Source organism: Gekko japonicus, unplaced genomic scaffold, assembly GCF_001447785.1.
Source record: "Gekko japonicus isolate JY-2015 unplaced genomic scaffold, Gekko_japonicus_V1.1 scaffold185, whole genome shotgun sequence".
NCBI lineage: Eukaryota > Metazoa > Chordata > Lepidosauria > Squamata > Gekkonidae > Gekko > Gekko japonicus.
This window is the reverse complement of record NW_015176457.1, coordinates 1,309,031-1,330,007: the sequence shown is the minus strand read 5'-3', so window position 1 is coordinate 1,330,007 and position 20,977 is coordinate 1,309,031. Positions and strand designations below refer to the sequence as shown.

The window sequence follows — 20,977 nt, the reverse complement described above, 5'->3', positions numbered from 1 at the left end:
CCTAATAGAAGCCCTCCGGGAGCCTGATCTGGCCCATGGGCCACATGTTTGACACCCCTGCTTTAGATACATAGGTATACTTTAACCCATTTTAGAGCATACACTTTTGGCAAACAGAACTGTGCAATTCCTGGCTTCTCAAACAGTTAAAAACAAAAAGTCTTCTGTTTTTGGAATGTCAACCAAGAAGCCAATAGAAAAGCATTCCAAGGCTCCATGGTAGTGACTTCTGGCATGGTACTGACTTCTACTCTGAGGGCTGTCGTTCCAGTGATGCAGAACACTTCTTCTACTTCCAGTTTGGGGGGCATCATTCCAGTCCCAGAGCAGTTTATCTAGTTCCAGATACAGTGACTGCACTCTTGGGGTCTTTCCAGTTCCAGAACACTTCTCCTATACCCAGGAGCCATCATTCCACTCTGGAGCCTATCATTCCACTCCCAGAACAGTATATCTGGGCCCAGAGACCCTAACTATAAATCCATTCCACATTTTAATTGCAACTTTTGTGTGCTGTAATGTATTTCAATGGAGACCATGCAAGACAGCCAGCATCTCTGGTTCCCCTTATAGCCAATGGTCATTCCGTCATCTCCCATTGTGGCCAAAGGGCAATCCTATCATTGTTAAATAGATTTGGCTTGGACTATTTACTTTTACATTGGTTGTTCTAGGCTTGTCACATTGCCTGGGATTCCTTTGTTCTGCATTGGTTCTGCTGGGATCCCACGGTTCTACATTGGGGGGGGAGTATAAATAAAGTAAAATAAAAAGTGCAGGAGAGGGAAGTACCACTGGTTATATATGAGTAAAGAAAAATTAATGGAATTTATCAAGTTAGCTGATAAAGGTGACTTCACTATTTTATTCTCCACACGTCCTACTAGATATATTGAGTTTTTTCTGGTGTGTGTGGGGTACAGGCATCCAACAACCGAGCCTGTTTTTGCTTTTTTGCTGGTACACCTGGAATACAAAAAGAAGATAACCAAATTAAAACTATCTCATATAAGAACTCACATTTGTAGCCCAAGATCTCAGACAAACAAATTCAACCCTCTAAAGCCCACCCTCTCTCCCCGCTTAGGTGGCTGTTTGCTCCTACTATGCACATCACCTCTCAGTGTTCAGCTTGGAAAGCATGTCCCATCTCCACACTATTGAGACTAGAGAATCCATGCTTTTCTTACACAGTGCTGCCTTAACTTATGATGGTCTTTACCTGGTACTCACCAATTACAACGAGGAGGAAAAAGTCAGCTATGTAACACTGTGGAATTTAAAGTCTGGAAAGGTATTATTTCTGAAATATTTTACAGTTGTTTTGTCTCTACCTTGCAGTTACAGAAAACAATCTATCTCCCCTCCCCCAGAGCTTCTTTATAAATGGTTTGCAAAGTAAATAATATGATTTGTCCTTTGAGCTACTCTCTCCAGCTCTGCTTTTGTCCAGTTTAAAATTTATGGTGGAGAATATTTTCAGTTTTGGAACTTATGGAGCTTAGGTTTTTTTCCCTTTTCACTCATCCAGCTTACAAGGCCACAAAAGTATTCCTCTAGCTCTTGATCTCTCTGCTTCTAAAAATGGGATATCTGTTCCTTGGCTTGCCCTCTTAATTGTTCTTACATATTTTGCTCTTCCAAAGTTACAGATGAACCCATGCCAAGGAAGGGCTAGTAGAGTGGGAAACCTTGATCCACCAGCAGGAGTAATGTTACCCCAATGAAGCACTGTTATGTACAGCAATCTTTCAGCACCTTGTAGAAAGACTAGCCCTGTGCATTAGGATAAGTGAGCTGCGAACTGCTTCCTAAAAGCAGAAGAGAGCAAAGAAATACTTAAAACTGATTGTTTTCCTCCCCTGAAAACTTTAGGTTCAGAAAAGATTAAAAAATGAGCCAAATGTCTGTTGCATAGCCATTACTGATGATGCAAGTAGAATAATATTTGGAGTAATGGTGGAAAACAGGTGAGGAAAATTTATTATGTATTCATTATGCCTATTGTTTGCTCATTAAAATTACTTACACAAAAGTTTCTGATACCATTTAGCAAGTGAATACACTTGAAAGAATGGTTTGCTATCTTTAGGCTTTTTGAGCCGTAACACTGTACAAAAGAGAGAGAAGCCTTGTTACCTGCAATAAAGTGAATTTTTCAAGTGCTTTTTAAACAGGACTAACCTATGGTTGGTGCAGAGAGATTGCAGGTGTCACCAGGGCAAGGGCTCTGTGGGTAAATATTTTGCCTGCAGAAGATTCCAAGTTCAGTCCCTAGAACTTCCAGTTACAGAATTTCAGGGACCAGTTGTTAAGAAAGGCCTTTCTTTACCTGAGACCCTGGAGACCTGCAGTCAGTGAAAATATATGGCACTGGGCTACATTGATTAGTGGTCTGGTACAGTACAAGGCAAACTTCATCTGTTTTGATATTCAACACAGCCCTCTTTAGAAGCACCACAGCAGCGACAACTTCTAATACCTTGTGCTGCTTCCATCTGCTACATTCAGGATGGCATTCTGTTCAGTTTTTATGCTCTAAAAACTGTTGACAGTCCATCATGCAATTGTACAGCTGTTAACTTATATTAGCTGACAAACGTTTGGTCAGTAGTGCACTGCGTTCTGTGACTTTGCATGTCTTTGTATAATCTCAAGTAACTAATCGGTAAGATGACACAGCAGTTCCTATATAGACTGTTTCCTGTAGCAGATGTTTGAATTACAAAGCTTTGGAGCCATAATTAAATATGGCAGCACCTATAGGAATGACTCAAAGTGTTAAGAGTTTAATGGAAGTATGATTTAACAACAGTAGAATCTGGCAGAAGTATGCCAGATATATATAGGACTATACATGATATAGTCATAGGACTATACATGATATCCCCAATACTAAAATGTGTTGCGTGGTACTCCCAAGGTGGGAGGAAAGTTCGTACTAAGTGGGAGGAAAGTTTGTACAACTTGCAACTTTTGTTTACCTTCTGTATAGGAAAAAGCAATTGCTGAATGCATAAGTCACAGTGAATACTGTAGAACTGATACAAACTCCCTGTCACAATTTTCTAGGATTAAGATTTGGGATCCATTTAAGCATAGACACAAGTTAATTCAAGGTTATGAAGGTCTCTATCTGACTGTGAACAGCAAACTACACATATTAGAAGGGACAAAGGCAGTCCTGCTTGCAGGTTAGTTGAATATTTATAAATGGTACTTTGGGGACTTGAAAACATACACCACTGAAAGTATACCGAGCATTAATGCTTTTGAATCCAGTAAGCCTTTACTGAACTCAATTCAGTTGGCATCCACAGTTACTAGCCTAGTACTTGATGGTCAAACAAAGGTGATCTATAAAGATATTAAAGAGACTGTTGCTTTATGGAGCAAAAAAGTGAATATCAAATCCTTTCATTGACATGATTGACTCTTCATCCACTCACTTCATTGGTTTTACACATTTCTTTCTTAGTGTTTTTTGACTTTCCAAATACAATTTAACTTGTTTATGATACTGTTCTATAGAATTTATGACCCCAACTATATTTTAGGAGTGCTAATTCATGTTGTACTTTAAAAAAAAGTACATGATTTAATACCTTTTATCTTCTCTGTTAAATAAACCCACACAACATTCAGTGAATTGGCTGATCAATGGTGTGGGGATACAGCTCCTTTAGCCAACTCTTTCCTCCACTTTGTCTTATTTTTTAATTTTTTTTAAATTTAGGAAATAACATGTAGGACAGACACTAAATCCCCTTTTATACCATGGAGATCGTCCAATTTACAATTCTGTTCCATGTCAATTATTGAATCTCACTATAATCCAAAAATAAACAGTTATAGGGAGTATTAACTACTGCTGTCAGATTAAACACTTATTCAGATGTATCTTAAAATGAACTCTTTTACCTGCTCATTTGGTTTGTTTCTGTTCCTGGTACAAGAGGAAAGGATACCATGTTGCAATAAACTTTTCCTGTGCCCCCACTCTTACCATTTTTCATATTCTTATACATTGCGCTTATATCCATGAATGCCATATTTTGCAAACCCATGAATCTATTCTAAGTAAGTAAGACTGTCTGCTTCCAAGCTTGTGCTTACACTTGCCTTGCCACTGTCAAAGGATGGGGTGTCTTATGACCAAAAAATTCATTTATCACCCTGAACTGAAGATATGTGTCCAGAATTTCTGCACCTGTAGGCATGACCACCAGCTATGTAACAGAAGAACCCGTATCAGTCTGGGATCTTGCTGTCAGAATACAAGCATACAGGAATCACTGGCAATATTCTTGTGCTGTCCTTTACCAGTGTCGCAGCTCTCTCTTTTCGTCTACATTGCTTGAGCATGTAGTGATAGTAAAATATGCATCAGCAAAACTCTTGTAAATATTTTAGATGTTGAACATATGCAGGTGCCAGGCAGATTCCTCAAGACTGCCTGTTTTCACTGTGTGATCAAAGGTACACAGGCATCAGGCCAACAACATATGTAAGATATAAAACACAGTAAGCAACCGACAGAGAACAATTGCTCTATATATCCGCTTAGCTAAAACCATACATACACGTAAATTTCTAGCTAGCCTGTGGCTGTAGAAGAAAAGGAGGCAGCTGTTACTGCAGAAAGGCTAAAATGTAACTTTTATAGCACTTTGGTAACTAGGTTTGTGTTCACTACTAGAGAAGCTATGTGGATGGGTCAAAAAAAATAAAGAAGAAATACCTGTTTTGTATGTATTTTAGATCTATGGGCTGAAGTATCATGAGTTGGTTATTACAGCCAGGAGGGAAAGAAGTTCACAATGCAGTGTTTAAACCAAGCATAATGGGTTGGATCTGGCCAGCTTTTTCGGCCAATCTCACCCAATTCCCCTTCTTAGTACAGGCCCCCCCCCCCGTCCTACATGGCTTTTGCCCCATGCAGGTCCCATCATGAGCCTCAGTGTAGCCCTTTTGGTGGTCCAAGGAAACCCCCTCTGACCTTTTTCAGCAACAGAAATGCTGGCTGTATCCAATCCAACATGATAGTATGTACATTTATTTCTGTTAGGTGAAGTCAGCCTCTGGGACTTGGAAAGCGGTACGCTTATATCCATCTTTACACCAGACAGCAAGATCTCCTGCCTAACTGTTGCCTTTGACAGACAGACGGTACTTTTAGGCTTGAGTGACAACCCGACTCTCATCACTTTGAAAATGGTGAGCTTCACCAGTGCTGGAAGTTCAACAGGAAAAGATTTATTTGGAGAAGAATCTACAAGCAGTGAAGAAGAGCTTGAAGCTGGTTAAGGAAACCATTCTGAGTGGAACACAACACACCAGGTATAGAAGCTGAAAATGCAAGTAAAAGTAAGGCTTTTAAAAGATTTGGAAAGTACTCTCACTGATGTGACAAATAAAGAGTAATCTAAATTCTATTGACTAACTAAATTAAATAGAAATGTCCTTTCTGTTGCTTGTCATTCTGCCTCCCTCCATGTGTCTGATGAAGCAAGCTCTGACTCAAGAAAATTTATTCTTTGCATAAATGCATCAGCATAAAGACCAGCCTCTCAGTCCTGAAGGTGGGTAAGCTGTGCAGCACAGTGAACATCTGTTTGTATGAAGCATATATAAGATGAAGGCTTCTAGAGATCAAGTGGTTCTGATTCTCTCTGAAGTATACCATTACAAAAAAAACTTATGATGAAATATGCACAGATTCACCTGCCTCATTTTCATTTCTGTACAATATAATGGAATGATATCTGTTTGAGACGCTAGATTGTCTTGATTTGGCAGTTTGACAGTAAGATGAAACTGTACTGTGTGGTAATTCAAACATAGCATTGCTCCTGCCATGTTGTTATGTAAACCTTAATAAAATGGTTTTAATCAGTGTAACACAGCATGGTATTTTGATTACATTTGTTGATAGGAAAAGGGTGGTGGTGGGAAGATCGTTGAGATGCAGCCGATAATTTGAGGATTTCAACCCCTCCCAGCCTCACCTATGAATCTCGTCCGTATTCGGCACACCACTCGTCGTCAAGCTAAGCAAAACCAGTAGACCTGCATCCATGAGGATGGATAAAAATCAAACATTTTATTTTTAAAAGGGTTTTGTTTTATAGTTTCAGCTACAAGTTACTTCTTAAGAAAAAATCTGGTTTAAACTGAAATTCAATATCATGCATAAACAGAGAGGAATACAGAAAAGAAGCTTTCTAGTGCAAAAACCTCTCACAGCTGTAGGTCACAAAAGAGAGACTCCATTTAGGAACATTCTGAAGAAATCCCTTTGCTGACTAAAAAAGAAAAATGCAGGAAACAAACAACAAAGAGCTGTATGTGCATGACTGAATCCAGTTGTAGACTTATCAGGAACCGTTTATACAGAAGTGGCCTACCAGGGCCATAGCCAGCGGTGGGGCTGTGGGGGCTACTGATTATGCAGAGCCCCAGTAGCAGGAAGAGCCAGTGAGGGGTGAGCATAAGGAAGGAGGGCTCCGCCTCCAGCTCCCTTCTGTTGGCATGTCCAGTGTGGCTGCCTGTGGGTCGCCGCACCTGGCTCCCACTCAGCCTGCCTGTTCCCTCCTGGCCTCCCAACCGGTGGTAAAGCACCTCCTGGCCAATGGGCTGCAGCCTGGACCACTGGAGCTTCACCCCCCCCCCCCCGTTGACCCAGGGCAGGTGTCTGCTAGCTTCTCTGGACTGCTCAGTGAGTGAAGGTCCCAGCAACAGGTTGGACAGTGTGAGCTGTTTGCATTTCATAACCCCTTTCCCCGAAGCCACCACCGCTGCAAACTAGGGAAGCTCAGGAGCGACTGGAGAGAAGAGCCTGGCACGCCAGGTTAGCCGGGTGATGGTTGCGGCAGGTGGCTCACAGCTGCCTTAACACAAGGAGGCAGAGGAAGGGCCTGAACAACAGACTCACCTGCCACATTTGAGTTGTGTGTTTAGGCTTTCTTTCGCCTTGCATTGGTGTGTAGCCTGCTTGCCATGGAAGTGGGGCACACGTGCTTCATTGCCAAGTGAGAATCCAGTGAGGATTTGCATGTGTGAATAAGAATCAAATTTCACTTTTCAGTGCCTTTGGGGGGAGGGGGAGATTATGGTCCTGATCAAAGTAAATCTTCAGAAAGTGATGTTGACCATGCAGAAATTTAATTTAATTAGTGCCCTCGGCGCCCCCCTCCCCCCCAAAAAATCCTGGCTACGGGGCTGTAGCCTATCTTAGTAACAATGTGAAGAAGGTAGCAACAAAATAGACTGAAGCATCTCAGTCAAAGATGAAACATTAAACTGTAGAGCAGATTGTTTGTATACCTAAAAACTATTTCTGTCATCTTTACAAACTGCACAGAGATTACTGCTGCAGGGCAGATGCTGCTGAAATTTGGAAAGAACTTCCAGAATTAATGAAAGTTAAGAGCCCTTCTGTATCAGACCAATCCAGGTTAAAGAAAGACACACTGTTAAAGTTAAATTATAGGCTGTAATTAAGACAATCCCTGACCTGGATAACGCAAGATAGCCCAATCTCATCAGATCTTGGAAACTAAGCAGGGATGGCCCTGGTTAGTATTTGGTCTGGAGACCACCAAGGAATAGCAGGGCTGTGACGTGGATGGCAAACCAACTCTGAACATCTCTTGCCTTGAAAACCCGACAGGATCACCATAAATTGGCTGCAATTGATGGCGGAAAAAAAAAAGGACAACGGGGTAAGCACAAATTTTATCACAGAAATCCAAACTACAAAAGGGAAAGGTACCTATCCTTAGCACAGCACCTTTTGCAGATAGACACATCACCCATCCATCATGCCAACCAGAACAAAATTTCAGGGATGGAGACATTTTCGAAAACCACTGCCACTGCCAGTGGCTAAAGTACCTGGCTTCTTAGCAGCATAGGTAAAGGTAAAGGTTTCCCTTGCTCGAAAGCCAGTCGAGTCCGACTCTAGGGTTGCGGTGCTCATCTCCGTTTCAAAGCCGAAGAGCCAGCGCTGTCCGAAGACATTTCCGTGGTCATGTGGCCGGCATGACTAAACACCAAGGCGCACGGAACGCTGTTACCTTCCCACCGAAGTGGTCCCTATTTATCTACTTGCAATTTCTTGCTTTCGAACTGCTAGGTTGGCAGGAGCTGGAACTAGAGACGGGAGCTCACTCCGTCATGCGGCACCCGGGTCTCGAACTGCTGAACTACTGACCTTCCACAGCCTGCAGTTGAGCGTCTTAACCACTTGAGCCACCGCAGCTCCATGCTTAGCAGCATACTTGAGCCTGAACATTTACTGAGATCAGCGTCCTATCTGAATGTATTATCTTTCATAACTTGTTGTAAAGCACTTTATGAACAAGATAATTTTTGTACCACTCTAACATTTCCTGAGGAAGATCCAATTTTGAAACGTTGTTATATAATCCAGAGACGATGTTGATGATGTACCTTTGCACTAGGATTTTCTTATGATTTGTAGGAATTGTTTTATTGTGTTGTAGTGCTTCAGACTGTAATACATAGTAAGCATTTTCTTTGCAAGTCTTGTTGACTGCTTGATTTGTGGGTCAGACACTCACAACTGTTTTCTTTATACTTGTTCTCTAAAGTACCTGGTGCCAGAGTTCCTTCAACTGCTAAACCAGCTTCTCACAGTGGTAGTCTATTCTGCAGGCACAGAAAGAAAAGATTAAGAATTTGAAAAGTTGGCAAACTAATTTCTGTTGCAGTCTATTAATACAAGTAAGATCAGGAGAATGAAATTACTAGCTTTGGAAGTTTAAAGAATAACTTAAATAACTTGCATTGATATGTATTTGAAGAGTTGATACCTATAGCACTTAGTTGTTTTGTAATTTGTTTAATAAAAATATATGTCTTGTACTGTGGAACATGAGTAATGCTAATGCAGCTTGACGATCATGTATTTGTGATCTAAAAACAATGTATATTCTCCAAACCAGCAACAAATATGTCTAAGAAACTACCCGGTCTACTCTATGGGGTTTACTCCCAGGAAAGTGTTCTGAGAATTACTTTCTTAATGCACCTTTCAAAGCTACATAAAGACTTTGCTTTTAAATCAGTGTTTTAGGATTATAGCAACCATTTAGTATATACTTTTAGACAGTTAAGATGTATCTAAATAATAGATGAAAATCAGATGGTCTTAACTAGAACTCATGTGCCTGAACAAACCTTTTACAGCCGCTGTTCACATTTCTTATCAGCTACAAGGAAATAATGAAGAATGGATGAATATGCCCTTTTTAGTTTTATTTTCTTATATAGTCTTTGAGCCTGTGTTTCAGCCATGTCATTACAATAGTGTATAAATGGCATAAAACAGACCATTGTTGCAAAAATGTTTAAAATTCTGTGAATTTAGCAAATACACTTGGCATAAAAACAGAAAATGAGATGAAAATACAGACCTGTTGGTTCTGTTTCCACAAGAGAGAAGCAAAAGAAAAGTGATTTGAGTGAAACAGTGGGGTTGTAAAATTTGGTATCATCCTAAGGAAAAATACAGTTAAGGGCTTAATGTCATGTTCCACACACTCACTGGTGGGCCTTTCTGGCTCTTCTCCAAAGCTACTCCTGTACGTCAGTAGGTAATCAGAAATACTATTTGACAAGTGGGGACCCGCAAGAAGCTTGCGGGAGTGGCTATCTCATTCCCTCCCACCTGTTTCTTTCCCTCTCCGCCTACTTCTCTCACACTGTCTCCTTCCTGCCATCCTTTTTCTTACACTCTCTCTCTCCCCTCCATGCCGGTCACTTCCTTTCTGCCTCCACCCCATCACTTTTTCTGCCCTGTCACTCTCCCGGCATCCCATCTACTTCCTCCCCCCTCTCCCACAGCAGCAGTGGCAGGAGCCACTCTCCAGAAATCACAACAGATTGCCCAAATACAGAGATCAGTTCCTCTTAGGGTTGTCAGCTCCATGTTGGGAAATTCCTGGAGATTTGGGGGTGGAGCCTTGGGAGGATGAGGTTTGAGCTTGGAAGTGACCTCAGCAGGGTATAATGCCATAAACTCCACTCTACAAAGCTGTCATCTGGAAATCAGTTTAATTCCAGATTTCCAGCCCTCACTGGGAGGTTTGCAACATTAGTTCCCTTGGAGGAAATGACTGTTTTGGAAGGTCTGAAGTTCTTCCCCACCTCAGTCCCCACCACCCCCAAGCTCTATTCCTCCAACAGGAATTTCCCAACCTGGAGTTGGCATCCCTATCACCTTCCCCACCCAACAGCCAACCTACCTTTATCTGCCCTCTGTCTTCAGCTTTTCGTCTCCTTTCCCCCTGCAGCTTCTACTGAGGAAAACTATGGTCTTTCTCCACAGTGGGGACTAAAGCAGTTTACATTATTCTCTCCTCTTTATCCACACAACAACCCTATGAGGTAGGTCAGGCTGAAAGTATGTGACTGGACTGAAATCATCCAGTGAGCTTCCACAGCAATGGGGATCTAAACTTGGGTCTTGCAAACCCTACTCTGAAGCTCTAACCATTATATTACATTGACTTTCCTAGGGTGGCTGCTGTTGAACAGTAGCAAGCAGCCAAGCCTAGTTGAATCATGCAAGTTAAGTGGTATCAGATCACACCCAAAGGGTGCTCCTAGGTCTAGGTTTGCCAGCCTCCAGGTGGGACCTGGAGATCCACCAGAATTACAAGTGAACTCCAGAGATATGTCCCCCTGGATAAAATCGGTGGACTCTGTGGCATTATATCCAGCTGAGGCCTCTCCCTTCCCCAAGCTCTGCATTCCGGATTTCCCAACCTGGAGTGAACAATCCTAGTCCTAGCCTGGCTACAAAATAAGCCTGGAAAGTGCCCTGCCCCTCTCCCTACCTTTTTAACCCAATCCCCCGGCTATTTAGCCACTGCAAGAGGAATCCTCCCCAATCCCAGTCCTACTTTTACTTCCTCACCTCTCTCTCTGGCTCTCTCACTGTCAATGTGGTGGGGCCCAGAGTAGATCCCTGTCATGGACATTTCAAAAGGTATGGGGGGGGGGGGAAGTTTAACCCTCCCTGAGGGTTTTTAAAAAACTTTTTGGATTTTTCTGCAGACCCACAGAAAACCCAGAGTCTGTAGAAAAACTTGTTGGGGGAGAGTATGTCCCCTATCTGCAGAAATAAGTATCCACATGCAGAGGGGATTGTTGAGAATTGGATATATAGATATGGAATAAGGGGGAAGACCCAAAATGCAAAAAGAAAAATCAGTATCCTCTTTGCACATATTTGGGAGCCAGCATGTAGTAGTGGTTAAGAGCGGGAGGCTGAAATCTGGAAAACGGATTCCCCACGTCTCCACATGAAGCCGGCTGGGTGACCTTGGGCTAGTCACAATTCTCTCAGAACTCTCTCGGTCCCAACTACCTCACAAGGTGACTGTTGTGAGGAGAGAAAGGGAAGGTGATTGTAATCCACTTTGAGACTCCTTCAGGTAGAGACAAGTGGGGTATAAAAACCTACTCACATATGCAGAAACACTTTTGCATTCACATATGACTGTTTGTATGCCAATCCAAGTGTACCTTACTATGGCAGTCATTTTTAAATATGGAAGTGAGAAGCATGTATGCCCCCTTGAGTTCCTCAGAAGGGCAGGTTCAGAACATACTTTGGATAGAAGTTACATGTACACATAGACCACAGCACGCAGGGCAATATAACACAGAAAAACTACTTGTGCACCAGTTCTATAACCAAAAGGTTTTTATTCATAAACCATAGCATGCGAAAGATTAGATCCAAGTAATCGGTACACTCTAGTAGCACAGTTCCCATTTGTATGTGCCCAGGCTTACAAATTTTAGAACTGAGAGATTGTCAAACCACAACAAGCATATTTTTTAAAAAAAAATCAAAGTAGTACTTTATAGCAATGATGCCATTTCTTAAAAACAGGAAAAATTACCTTTTTGCTAAGATAGGACTAAAGACCAAGTATCCATCAGACGGAGACACAACGAACTGCAGAAACAAGCCAGGGCATTCCCGGTTTCGAAGTTGTGCAGAAATTTGATGCACAATATTACTCGTTAGCAGAATTTCTGTGCCTAGAAAGAATCTGAACTCTTATATAACAGCATTCTAGAAATAACTTAGTTTGTTTTGTAATCAGTGGAAGGTGTTGGCGTGTGGTGTTATACAGTAGCCATTAAAATAAAAGCCTTTTAAAAAAATTTCATTTGACTTAGACCAAGCATTTGTATATGATTGGGGGAGGGGGGGGGGAGACAGCAACCAACTGCAACAGTACAACAGTAGTTTAGACTGTTTTCCTGGCCAGTGCATGATTTTCTTCAAGACAGGGAAATTTCACCAAAATAACAAAATTACAGCTACATTATGAATCTGCATTAAGCCTCTGAGCAAGAGAATACATTTATGGAAGAAGACTACTGCTATATGATGGGCAATAGTTCATGATCTGCCCGTTCACATGAAACCTGTGAAATGCAATTTCAGGGTATGCCGAGATGAAACAAGCTTATGCCTTTATGGAACATACAGGTAATGAGTCCGCAAATTACTGATGTGTAATAAAAGCTGCAGTTAATTTGGATTATATCTAAATTCCCACAGATACTGCTTCTCACCCTTATAAAATGAAGCTGTCCAAGTCACAAGATGCAATCAATTTTTGTTTTGAGTACTCAGAACTTCTAAAAGCTCAGTAAAACATGAGTCGATGTAATAGAGTATCAATCACCACAGGAACATCATATTGCTGTTGTAAGAACAAGAATTCAAAGAATATGGAACATTGTTCTTGGGCTGTTTTATCGGTTTATTTTACATTGTTATTGCCATGCATGGGCACAGTAACATCCTTCATGAAATGCAAGTGAAACCCTCTGACCTGCCAGAAAGAAAACAATACTTACTGTCTGGAAAAACCTACAGTGTTATGTTGACAGGCAGAGCACAACTACATCAAATGCTCTGTTAAGGGGAAAATGCCTGCTCTTAGAGCACCATCAGCTGCTGTGTTCCAAAGGTCGTTATTTGTCAGGCTTTATGAAGCTTAATACAATTTTGAAAAGTGCAGGGCCTTTTAAACAATCACTGTTTTCCTTTTATACAAGATAGGTGTTTTCTGCTATTTACTGCACTTTACTGTTTTCCAGACTCTTAAATCCAAACTCTTGCCACAGCCACAGACTGATACACATTGCTGTTCCTGCACATCCACGGTATTTCTAAGCATTTCAACATTATGATGTGCTCCTGGCCATTGCACGATTCAGAAGCAAGATGTTACAACTGATGTTATGAGAAGAGGCAGCATGGAAAAGACAATAAGCGTCTGTTCAGGATTGGCATTATAATGCTGAGTGGAACTCTTCTAGCCATGAGTATTTCACCACTTAATATACTTTCTCTAAACATAGACATCTAAACTCACCACCACAAGATTAACGTAAATAAGTTAGAGACATATATGCAGATCACATGGAAGGCAATAAAGAAGCAGGCTGGCTTTCGCCTTGAAAGACTTAAAAAAGTAACTAAAGTTGTGACTGCAACAGATGTTAACACACCAGTCTTAACATGATTATCCCTCCAGTTCTTCCTTACCAGGCATCAACATAATTCTACCATTATTAAGAAGACTGAGGGAAACGGAATTCCCTCTGTGCTACTCCTATGTGACCCTGTTTGAAGAATTTGGTTATTTAGTGCAGAATATTCAAGAGCACAATAGTACTAACATCTATTAATACTCCATTAGTACTGTGGGTTTTAAAAGTTATTGCATAGCTTTATGCATTTTTCTAAAATACTGGTCTGCTTATTAAACAGATTTTTTGTAATAAAAACTAAGCAGCTGTCAACACATTGAGAGCATCGACTACCTTGATCTTCTATCTTTTTTGGATTTGTCTGTACATTTATCCATAGTCTTCTCGTTGTCTCCTCTACATTTGGGGCAATACCACTTCCCCTTTGGTTTATAGGTGAGTCCAACACATGAAAAGTGAAACCACTCAATAGGACACAGTTCATTGTCACATCCTATCATTTCTCCATAAGACACTTGGTCACAGAGACAGTAAGTTGGTTCATTAGGGTCTACTGCAAAGTCTACTGGAGAAGCTTCCCTTTCTTGTTTAGCTTTAGAGCGTTTCTTTTTCTTGGCAGATTTAGATCTCTTTTCTTTAGGAGGCTGGTCATCATACTCATCAATTCCATTTGCTATATGGCATATATCGCGACTTTCACTGGTACGCTGCCGGCGGGGCCTTCGTGAAGATCTCTCCGGTTGACAAGGATCCACTTTTGACTTTTCTATGGGTTTTTCAGTATCTGAAAGATCTTGAAAACACTGAGAGTGAGAGTCTATTTGCCTGGCTCTGTTCTCTACTAACTCAAGCATCTGAGTGACTATTTGGATTTTCTCATCTCCTAGCTCTTGACTGGTGATTAAGGCTCGCTGAAGATGCTGCTGCAAACGCTTTTTCTGAACAGGATCATCTTCGCTCTTGTATTTCTCATAAACTTCATCAATTTCTTTCAATGCTTCTGTCAAAGAAACAAAAAACAGAGTAAGCATACTACAATCTAGAACTACTGAAGCAATTGCTTTCCAGTTTATGTAATTACGATTTGTCAAATACTTTGCTTTGGGGGGGAACACCCCACAGCAACTTCACTCAAGTCAGCAGGGTCTTCTGCAAGTCCCAGCCTGCAGATGGACAAAGCCAACAACTGCGTGTACAAGTGCTTTCTCCGTGTTTGCCCGAGGAGGCCAGGAAAGCCTTATAGGGATTATAGGTTATAGGGATGCACTATACAAAATGGTGTTACAAACTTGCTTGGAGAAATTATTAGGGACTGCGGCCTATTTATAGATCAAAGTTTGAGTCCAGTGGCACCTTTAAGACCAACAAACTTTGTTCTGTTGCTTCAGACTAACACGGCTACCCCACCTGGGTAAGTAGGATCCTATTTATGTAATTTCTGTACTGCTTAATATGTCATGTGAATACTTATGCTGCGCTTCATTTCTTTCTGGTAGTTCCAGACCTCTAAAATCTGAATGCATCGATTGCTGAGTGTCCTGTTTTGTTGATTGTACTGATTCACAATGTGTAATCCACCCTGAGTCCCTGTGAGCAAGGCAGACTATAAATAATATAACCAAACAAATAAAACCCTCAAGATACGAAGTCTAGAAACGCTACCACCCATGCATTCTCACTATCCAGAGAACTAAAATAGTTCACAGAAGACACCAAGTCAAAACAGGAAAGATCTGCCATGCAACACACAGTGGTGGGCGGTGGAAGAAGAAAGTAAGTGGCTGTGGGCATCTGTTCTGAAGCCAGATACTTCATGTCGATAAGAAAACAGGTACCCCAGCCTTACTAGATTTACCACCAACTGCTTTTAAACGGATTTACATCCTGATCTTTGATGCACCACAAGGTCAGCCTTCCTGGGTCCAAAAACGATGGAACAAATACTAGTCCCAATGTTCCCTCTACGCTGTGGAGTCTTGTGAGCCAAAATTCTACTTTGTGAGCTACTGGCATTAAAGTTGTGAGCAAGCGATTTGGCTACTGCATACATCAGTTTGCTCTGGAGCCACCCTTCCTGAGCGGAGACAAAACTGTGTGAGCCGGAGGCTGAAAAACTGTGAGCTGGCTCACACTAACTCAGCTTAGAAGGAACACTGGTCCCTCTGAGCTGTGGAGTCCGGTGAGCAAAAATTCTACTTTGTGAGCTTAGGGCATTAAATTTGTCAGCGAGCGATTGGGCTCCTGTATCAATTAAGTTTGCTCTGGAGCCAGCCTTCCTGAGCGAAGACAAAAATACATGAGCCGGAGGCTAAAAAAATGGAGCTAGCTCACACTAACTCAGTTTAGTGGGAACGCTGGGAGTGACTCCTGGCTGTCACCGTGAAGCAGCACACAAGTGGTTGGGAAACCAGGCGGAGGAAGGGCAGCGTCTGAAGACCTCGAGTTCCAGGGCACTAGAGAAGCATCGACGGCCCAAAAGAAGGCAGGCTGGCAGGCAGGCAGGCATGGATTACCTCTACGGACCCCAAGCGAGCGGCTCGGAACTTTGGGGCGACGCGCGTCGCCAGTCCCGAGGGAGGCGGCTCTCTCCCTCCGCGGGCACGGTGGGCGCCTAACAGGCAACGAGGGATCGGGAAACGTGCCTTTGTGCCAACGCGAAGGGAACGGGAGCCGCGCTCGCAGGCACACACCCCCCCCCGGGGGCGCGAAAAGCGATGGGTGGGTGTGGGGGGGGATGGATCGAGAGACTCCCCTCCTCTGAATCGCCTCAGGGGTCACCCCGAGACCCCAGTCGGGTGTCACCAACGAGGACGGCTTGTGTGTGAGGAGGAGGAGGCGGCGGGGGGAAGAGAAGGTGGCCATTTTCTCCCCCCGAGCGTGCGTGTGGCGGGGGGCGGAGCGAACCGGCCAGAGCCCCCGCCCCCTCCGCCAGCGACGGCTCCGAGGGAGGAGGAGGAGGGGGGAGCAGCGGTGCCACACTCCGCCGCCGCCCCTCGCCCTCCACTCACTTCCCTCACTCACTCACCCCGGCATCGCGTGTCCATTTCCCGGAGGAGCGAGGCCAGCCTCTGCATGTCCAGCGGCAGGGACTCGACGCACTCCAGGTAGTCCTGCACGTAGCGCGCCAGGAACCTCTCCGACACGCCGCCGCCGCCGCCGCCACACGGGAAGCTCGGGACGCCCCCGGCCCCGCCCCCCGCCCCCCCCGGCTGTTGCCCCGGCGACCCCAACATCATGACGCGACGTGACAGCCCCCCCTTCCTCCTCCCGCAGGAGACCCCGATCCCGCGAGGGAAGGGGGAGGGGAGGGACGGGAGCCCCCGAGGCGGCTTCTCAGGCGGCGGCAGCGGCGGCCGGGGCGAGAGGAAACCCTCCTCCCCTCACTTGGAACTCCCCGCCTCCTCTCCCTTCCGCACCCCCCTACTTTTTTTTGATCGCGGGACTGCGCATGCGCGAGGCCTTCCCTTATAAGGCGCGGCCGGTTCGCATTCTCCCGCCTTCCCCTCACGGCGGCCGCCATTGGCTCGAGGGGGCCGGACGTCAGAAGACAAACGTGGGGTGGGGAGGGAAAGGAATGAAAGGCAGAACTCTGCTTAAAGGGGCATCGGCACCCTTCGGCGGAGGCTGTCCGCCGCTTCCGTTCCCGTTCCGTCCTGATAGAACGTTCAGTCGTTGGCTCGCTCTTTTTTTTTTTTTTTATCATGTGTTCCAGCCAATCAGCTGTCGCAAGGGGCGGAAATGAAGCTCTTCGGAACGAAGCCTGGTTTCCCTGAGCGCTTCCTTGCAACCCTGTCTTTCCCCACCCACCCCCGCCCCGCATCTCTTAAGGTCTCCTGGAACGCGCTTATCGAGGAGAAAAGGGAGGCGCTGGAAGCCCGGAGGAGGAGGGGGGAGGGATAAAAGTGACTTTGAGCGGACGCACGCGACTGGGGAGTGATGGAGGGGACGTTGTGCGTCAGAGAGCTTCTGCAGCAGGGGGGCAACCGTGGATTGTTAGAGTAGTACTCGGACCTCGTTGAAAATGTGCAGGGGAAATAGCTAAGGCGCACTCTTGTTTAGGAGTCACCCCCGGTGAACTCAGCGGGATCGGCTTCCGTACTGTACAGCCTTTCAGCCTCACTCTTGTCGCCTTGAGAGCAGGAGGACCGGAGGGATGGCTTCTGCTGCCTCCTACCTTCTGTTTCTGCAAAACGGAACAGGAGTCTCTAGGCACCTGCGTTGTTTTTGCATTCTTGGTACTTTTGAAGAAAGCATCTAATTTCTTTCCTCTGCTCCTTGCCTCACGTTTTCCAGCACTTCTGGGAGGTTGCGTGGATTAGACGGTGCATGTTAGATAGGTCAGAAAATGTATAATGTCAAGCTGCTATTCCTTTTAAGAGTGACAGCATGTTGTTAGCCATTCAGTCGTGTCCGACTCTTGGCGATTCCATGGGTGGGTGAAGGTACGGAGATGGCAGAGGTGAATAGTTCCATCCAGGCACTGGATTGGGCTGCAGAGGCGTTGCATTTATAAACACTACCAGGGTTTGTCTTAAAGTTGGATGTAGATTATTTTAAATGGATTCCTTGAATCCATAGGATTTCTAGAGCAGGCTAAATTGCTCTAGCTTGTGTGCGCAAGCATGAAAACAAAAGATACATGGAGACTTCTTCAACTTTTCAAACTAATAAACATTTCAAACTTTCAACAGAAATAACACAAAACCAGGTGTCATCCTTCATGTCTTTGTTTATGGATATTAACATTAACATTATAGGTCTAAGGCTCTGTGTTATTATCACCATGCTCCCCAATGCTCTAAAAACAAAGGTCCCCTTAAGTAGCATCTCTTTAAAAAGAGGATAAAGGTTCCCTTGCGCGAAAGCCAGTTGAATCTGACTCTAGGGTTGCGGTGCTCATCTCCGTTTCAAAGCCAAAGAGCCAGCGCTGTACGAAGACGTTTCCGTGGTCATGTGGCCGGCATGACTAAACACCAAGGCGCCCGGAATGCTGTTGTGGTACCTATTTATCTACTTGTAGTTTCTTGCTTTCGAACTGCTAGGTTGGCAGGAGCTGGAACTAGAGACGGGAGCTCACTCCGTCATGTGGCACACTCGGGTCTCGAACTGCTGAACTACCGACCTTCCACAGCCTGCAGTTCAGCATCTTAACCACTTGAGCCACCGCAGCTCCAAAAAAGAGGATACTGAAGTGCAATTTACAATCTAATATTGCACCAGTGTCCATGGAATGTACCAGAACAAACAGATCTGTGCATTGTAATGCTGCAGTGGCACGGAAATGCATTTAAAAGTGGATCCTTGTCATTTTTATGTGGGAAATAATTTTTTTTACATTATTTATACCCTGACCTGGATAGCCCAGGCTAGCCCAGTGTCCTCAGATCTCGGAAGCTAAGCAGGGTCAGCCCTGGCTAGGAATAACAACAGCAAGCCACCTCCGAACATCTCGTGCCTTGAAAACCCGACAGGGTTGCCATGAGTCAGCTGTGACTTGACGGCACTTTCAACCACATGTTGTTTATAGGCTGCCTTTCTCACTGAGACTGAAGGCAGATTACACAATGAAAGCCAATGCAATAATAGGATGAGACAACTCATATGCGATGTAACGGGAGGACTAGCAGAAATCTGAAACAAAGCTTAAGTATTAAATATGACAGAAAACGGTATTACATAAACAGAAATTCAATGACAGCAAGATAACAATACAGCAAACAGGTAATACAATATGCAGTGACACAGTGTACAGTCCTGTTCCATTTATTAAAGCATCTTCTTGAACCAGGGGTCATCTCGTAGAAAAAGAGCTAGGGGAACTCATTAGCATAACTCATTAGCATATGCCACACACCCTGACATCACCGGAAATGTGTCATAAGGCCACACCCCCTGACATCACCGGAAGTGTGTCATAAGGCCACACACCCCGCCCCCCAAGGGTCCCGGCCGGCGGGAGTGCAAGGAAGACCCGCAAAGGCCCTCCCTGGCCCCAGGCAGGCAGGGGTGGGGAGAGGCAGGGCGGAAGCAACTTACCCTCCCTCTTCTCCTGCCTCCTCCTGGCTGAATAAGGGCCGGAAGTGGGGCGGCCGGAAGCAGGGGGCGGGGCTTCGTCATGTGCCCCCCACCCGGTACTTCACGCGGGGGAACTGCGATCCCCCCAGAAAGGACCTCTGTCTTGAACCATTCTGTCATAATGTATCATCTTTATAAAAATGCCCTCCTGAACAATTCTTCCCCATTCCGTAGTGGGGCCCTTACAGAGAATGCGTGTGTACAGGCAGTTGTTGATGTTTGCCCACTTTAAGGGTGAAGATGAGCAAAGGTGTCATGGCAAGAACACTGGAGAAGAAAAGTTCCTGCAGATATGAGGGACCAAGGCCATGAAAGGCTCTGTCTGTGGATTGCACCTGGTAACCGGTGGGCAGCCAATGGAGTGACTGCAGAATGGGTATGATAGGCATGCTCCTCCTAGCTTCTGATAATAACCGCATTGACTTCAAGAGAAGGTGGACACCATATGTAAGTCATATGGATCCATTTTTCTAAATGCGCTTTTGTCGTAAAGCCCTAATCATCAAATTCCTGAAACTAAGCAGGGTTGGCCCCACTATTTGCCCCCGATTTCCCCTGCATCTTCTTGATCCTAAAAAATAAGGATCAAGAAGATGTGGGGAAAATTGGAGGGGGGGGGGAAGATGCGGGTCAAAATGCAGCCACGCTGCAAATAGTGGGAAATTGAGTAGTACAACCAGGGGAAACAGGAGATTGAGGGCAGAACAGCTGCTTTTGCGGAATCAGTCTCAGTGTAAAAAGCTTATACATTCAGGAGGATTTGGGACTTGAATCCATAAGAACATAAGAGACGCCAATGTTGGATCAGGCCAAAGGCCCATCCAGTCCAACACTCTGTGTCACACAGTGGCCAGAAATACCAGTGCTATCAGGAGGTCCACCAGTGGGGCCAGGACATTAGAAGCCCTCCCACTGTTGACCCCCCCTAGCACCAAGGAGACAGAGCATCACTTGCCCCAGAGTCCCTATCTATACCTTGTGGCTAATAGCCACTGATGGACCTCTGCTCCATATGCTTATCTAATTCCCTTTTGAAGCCGTCCATGCTTGTAGCACCCACCATTTCCTGTGGCAGTGAATTCCATGTGTTAATCACTCTTTGGGTGAAGAAGGACGTCCTTCTCCAAGCTTAACAGCCCTAAGCGCTTTAACCTTTCCTCATAGGGAAAGTGTTCCAACCCTTTTATCATTTCAGTTGCCCTTTTCTGCACTTTTTCCAAAGCTATAATATCCTTTATAGGGTGTGGTGACCAGAACTGCACACAGTATTCCAAATGAGGTCGCACCATTGATTTATATAGGGGCATTATGATATTGGCTGATCTGTTTTCAATACCCTTCCTAATAATCC

General features: G+C 44.4%; 1 protein-coding gene across 1 annotated transcript; it reads right to left on the bottom strand.

The window, feature by feature from the left end:
• Positions 1-12,247: 12,247 nt before the first annotated feature.
• Positions 12,248-16,684, bottom strand: ING2 (inhibitor of growth family member 2). Its single transcript, XM_015426970.1, has 2 exons — positions 16,577-16,684; positions 12,248-14,548 (listed from the first exon to the last, which is right to left on the bottom strand). The coding sequence occupies exons 1-2, from the start codon at positions 16,623-16,625 to the stop codon at positions 13,881-13,883; spliced, it is 717 nt and encodes a 238-aa protein (XP_015282456.1). The 5' UTR covers positions 16,626-16,684; the 3' UTR covers positions 12,248-13,880.
• Between the last annotated feature and the right edge of the window lie 4,293 nt (positions 16,685-20,977).

Coding starts and splice junctions, on each gene's coding strand:
- ING2 (XM_015426970.1), bottom strand. CDS start 16,625: ATGCAGAGGCTGGCCTCGCTCCTCCGGGAAATGGACACGCGATGCCGG. Junction 14,549..16,576: donor AATGGACACGCGATGCCGGG/GTGAGTGAGTGA, acceptor CTTTGACAGAAG/CATTGAAAGAAATTGATGAA.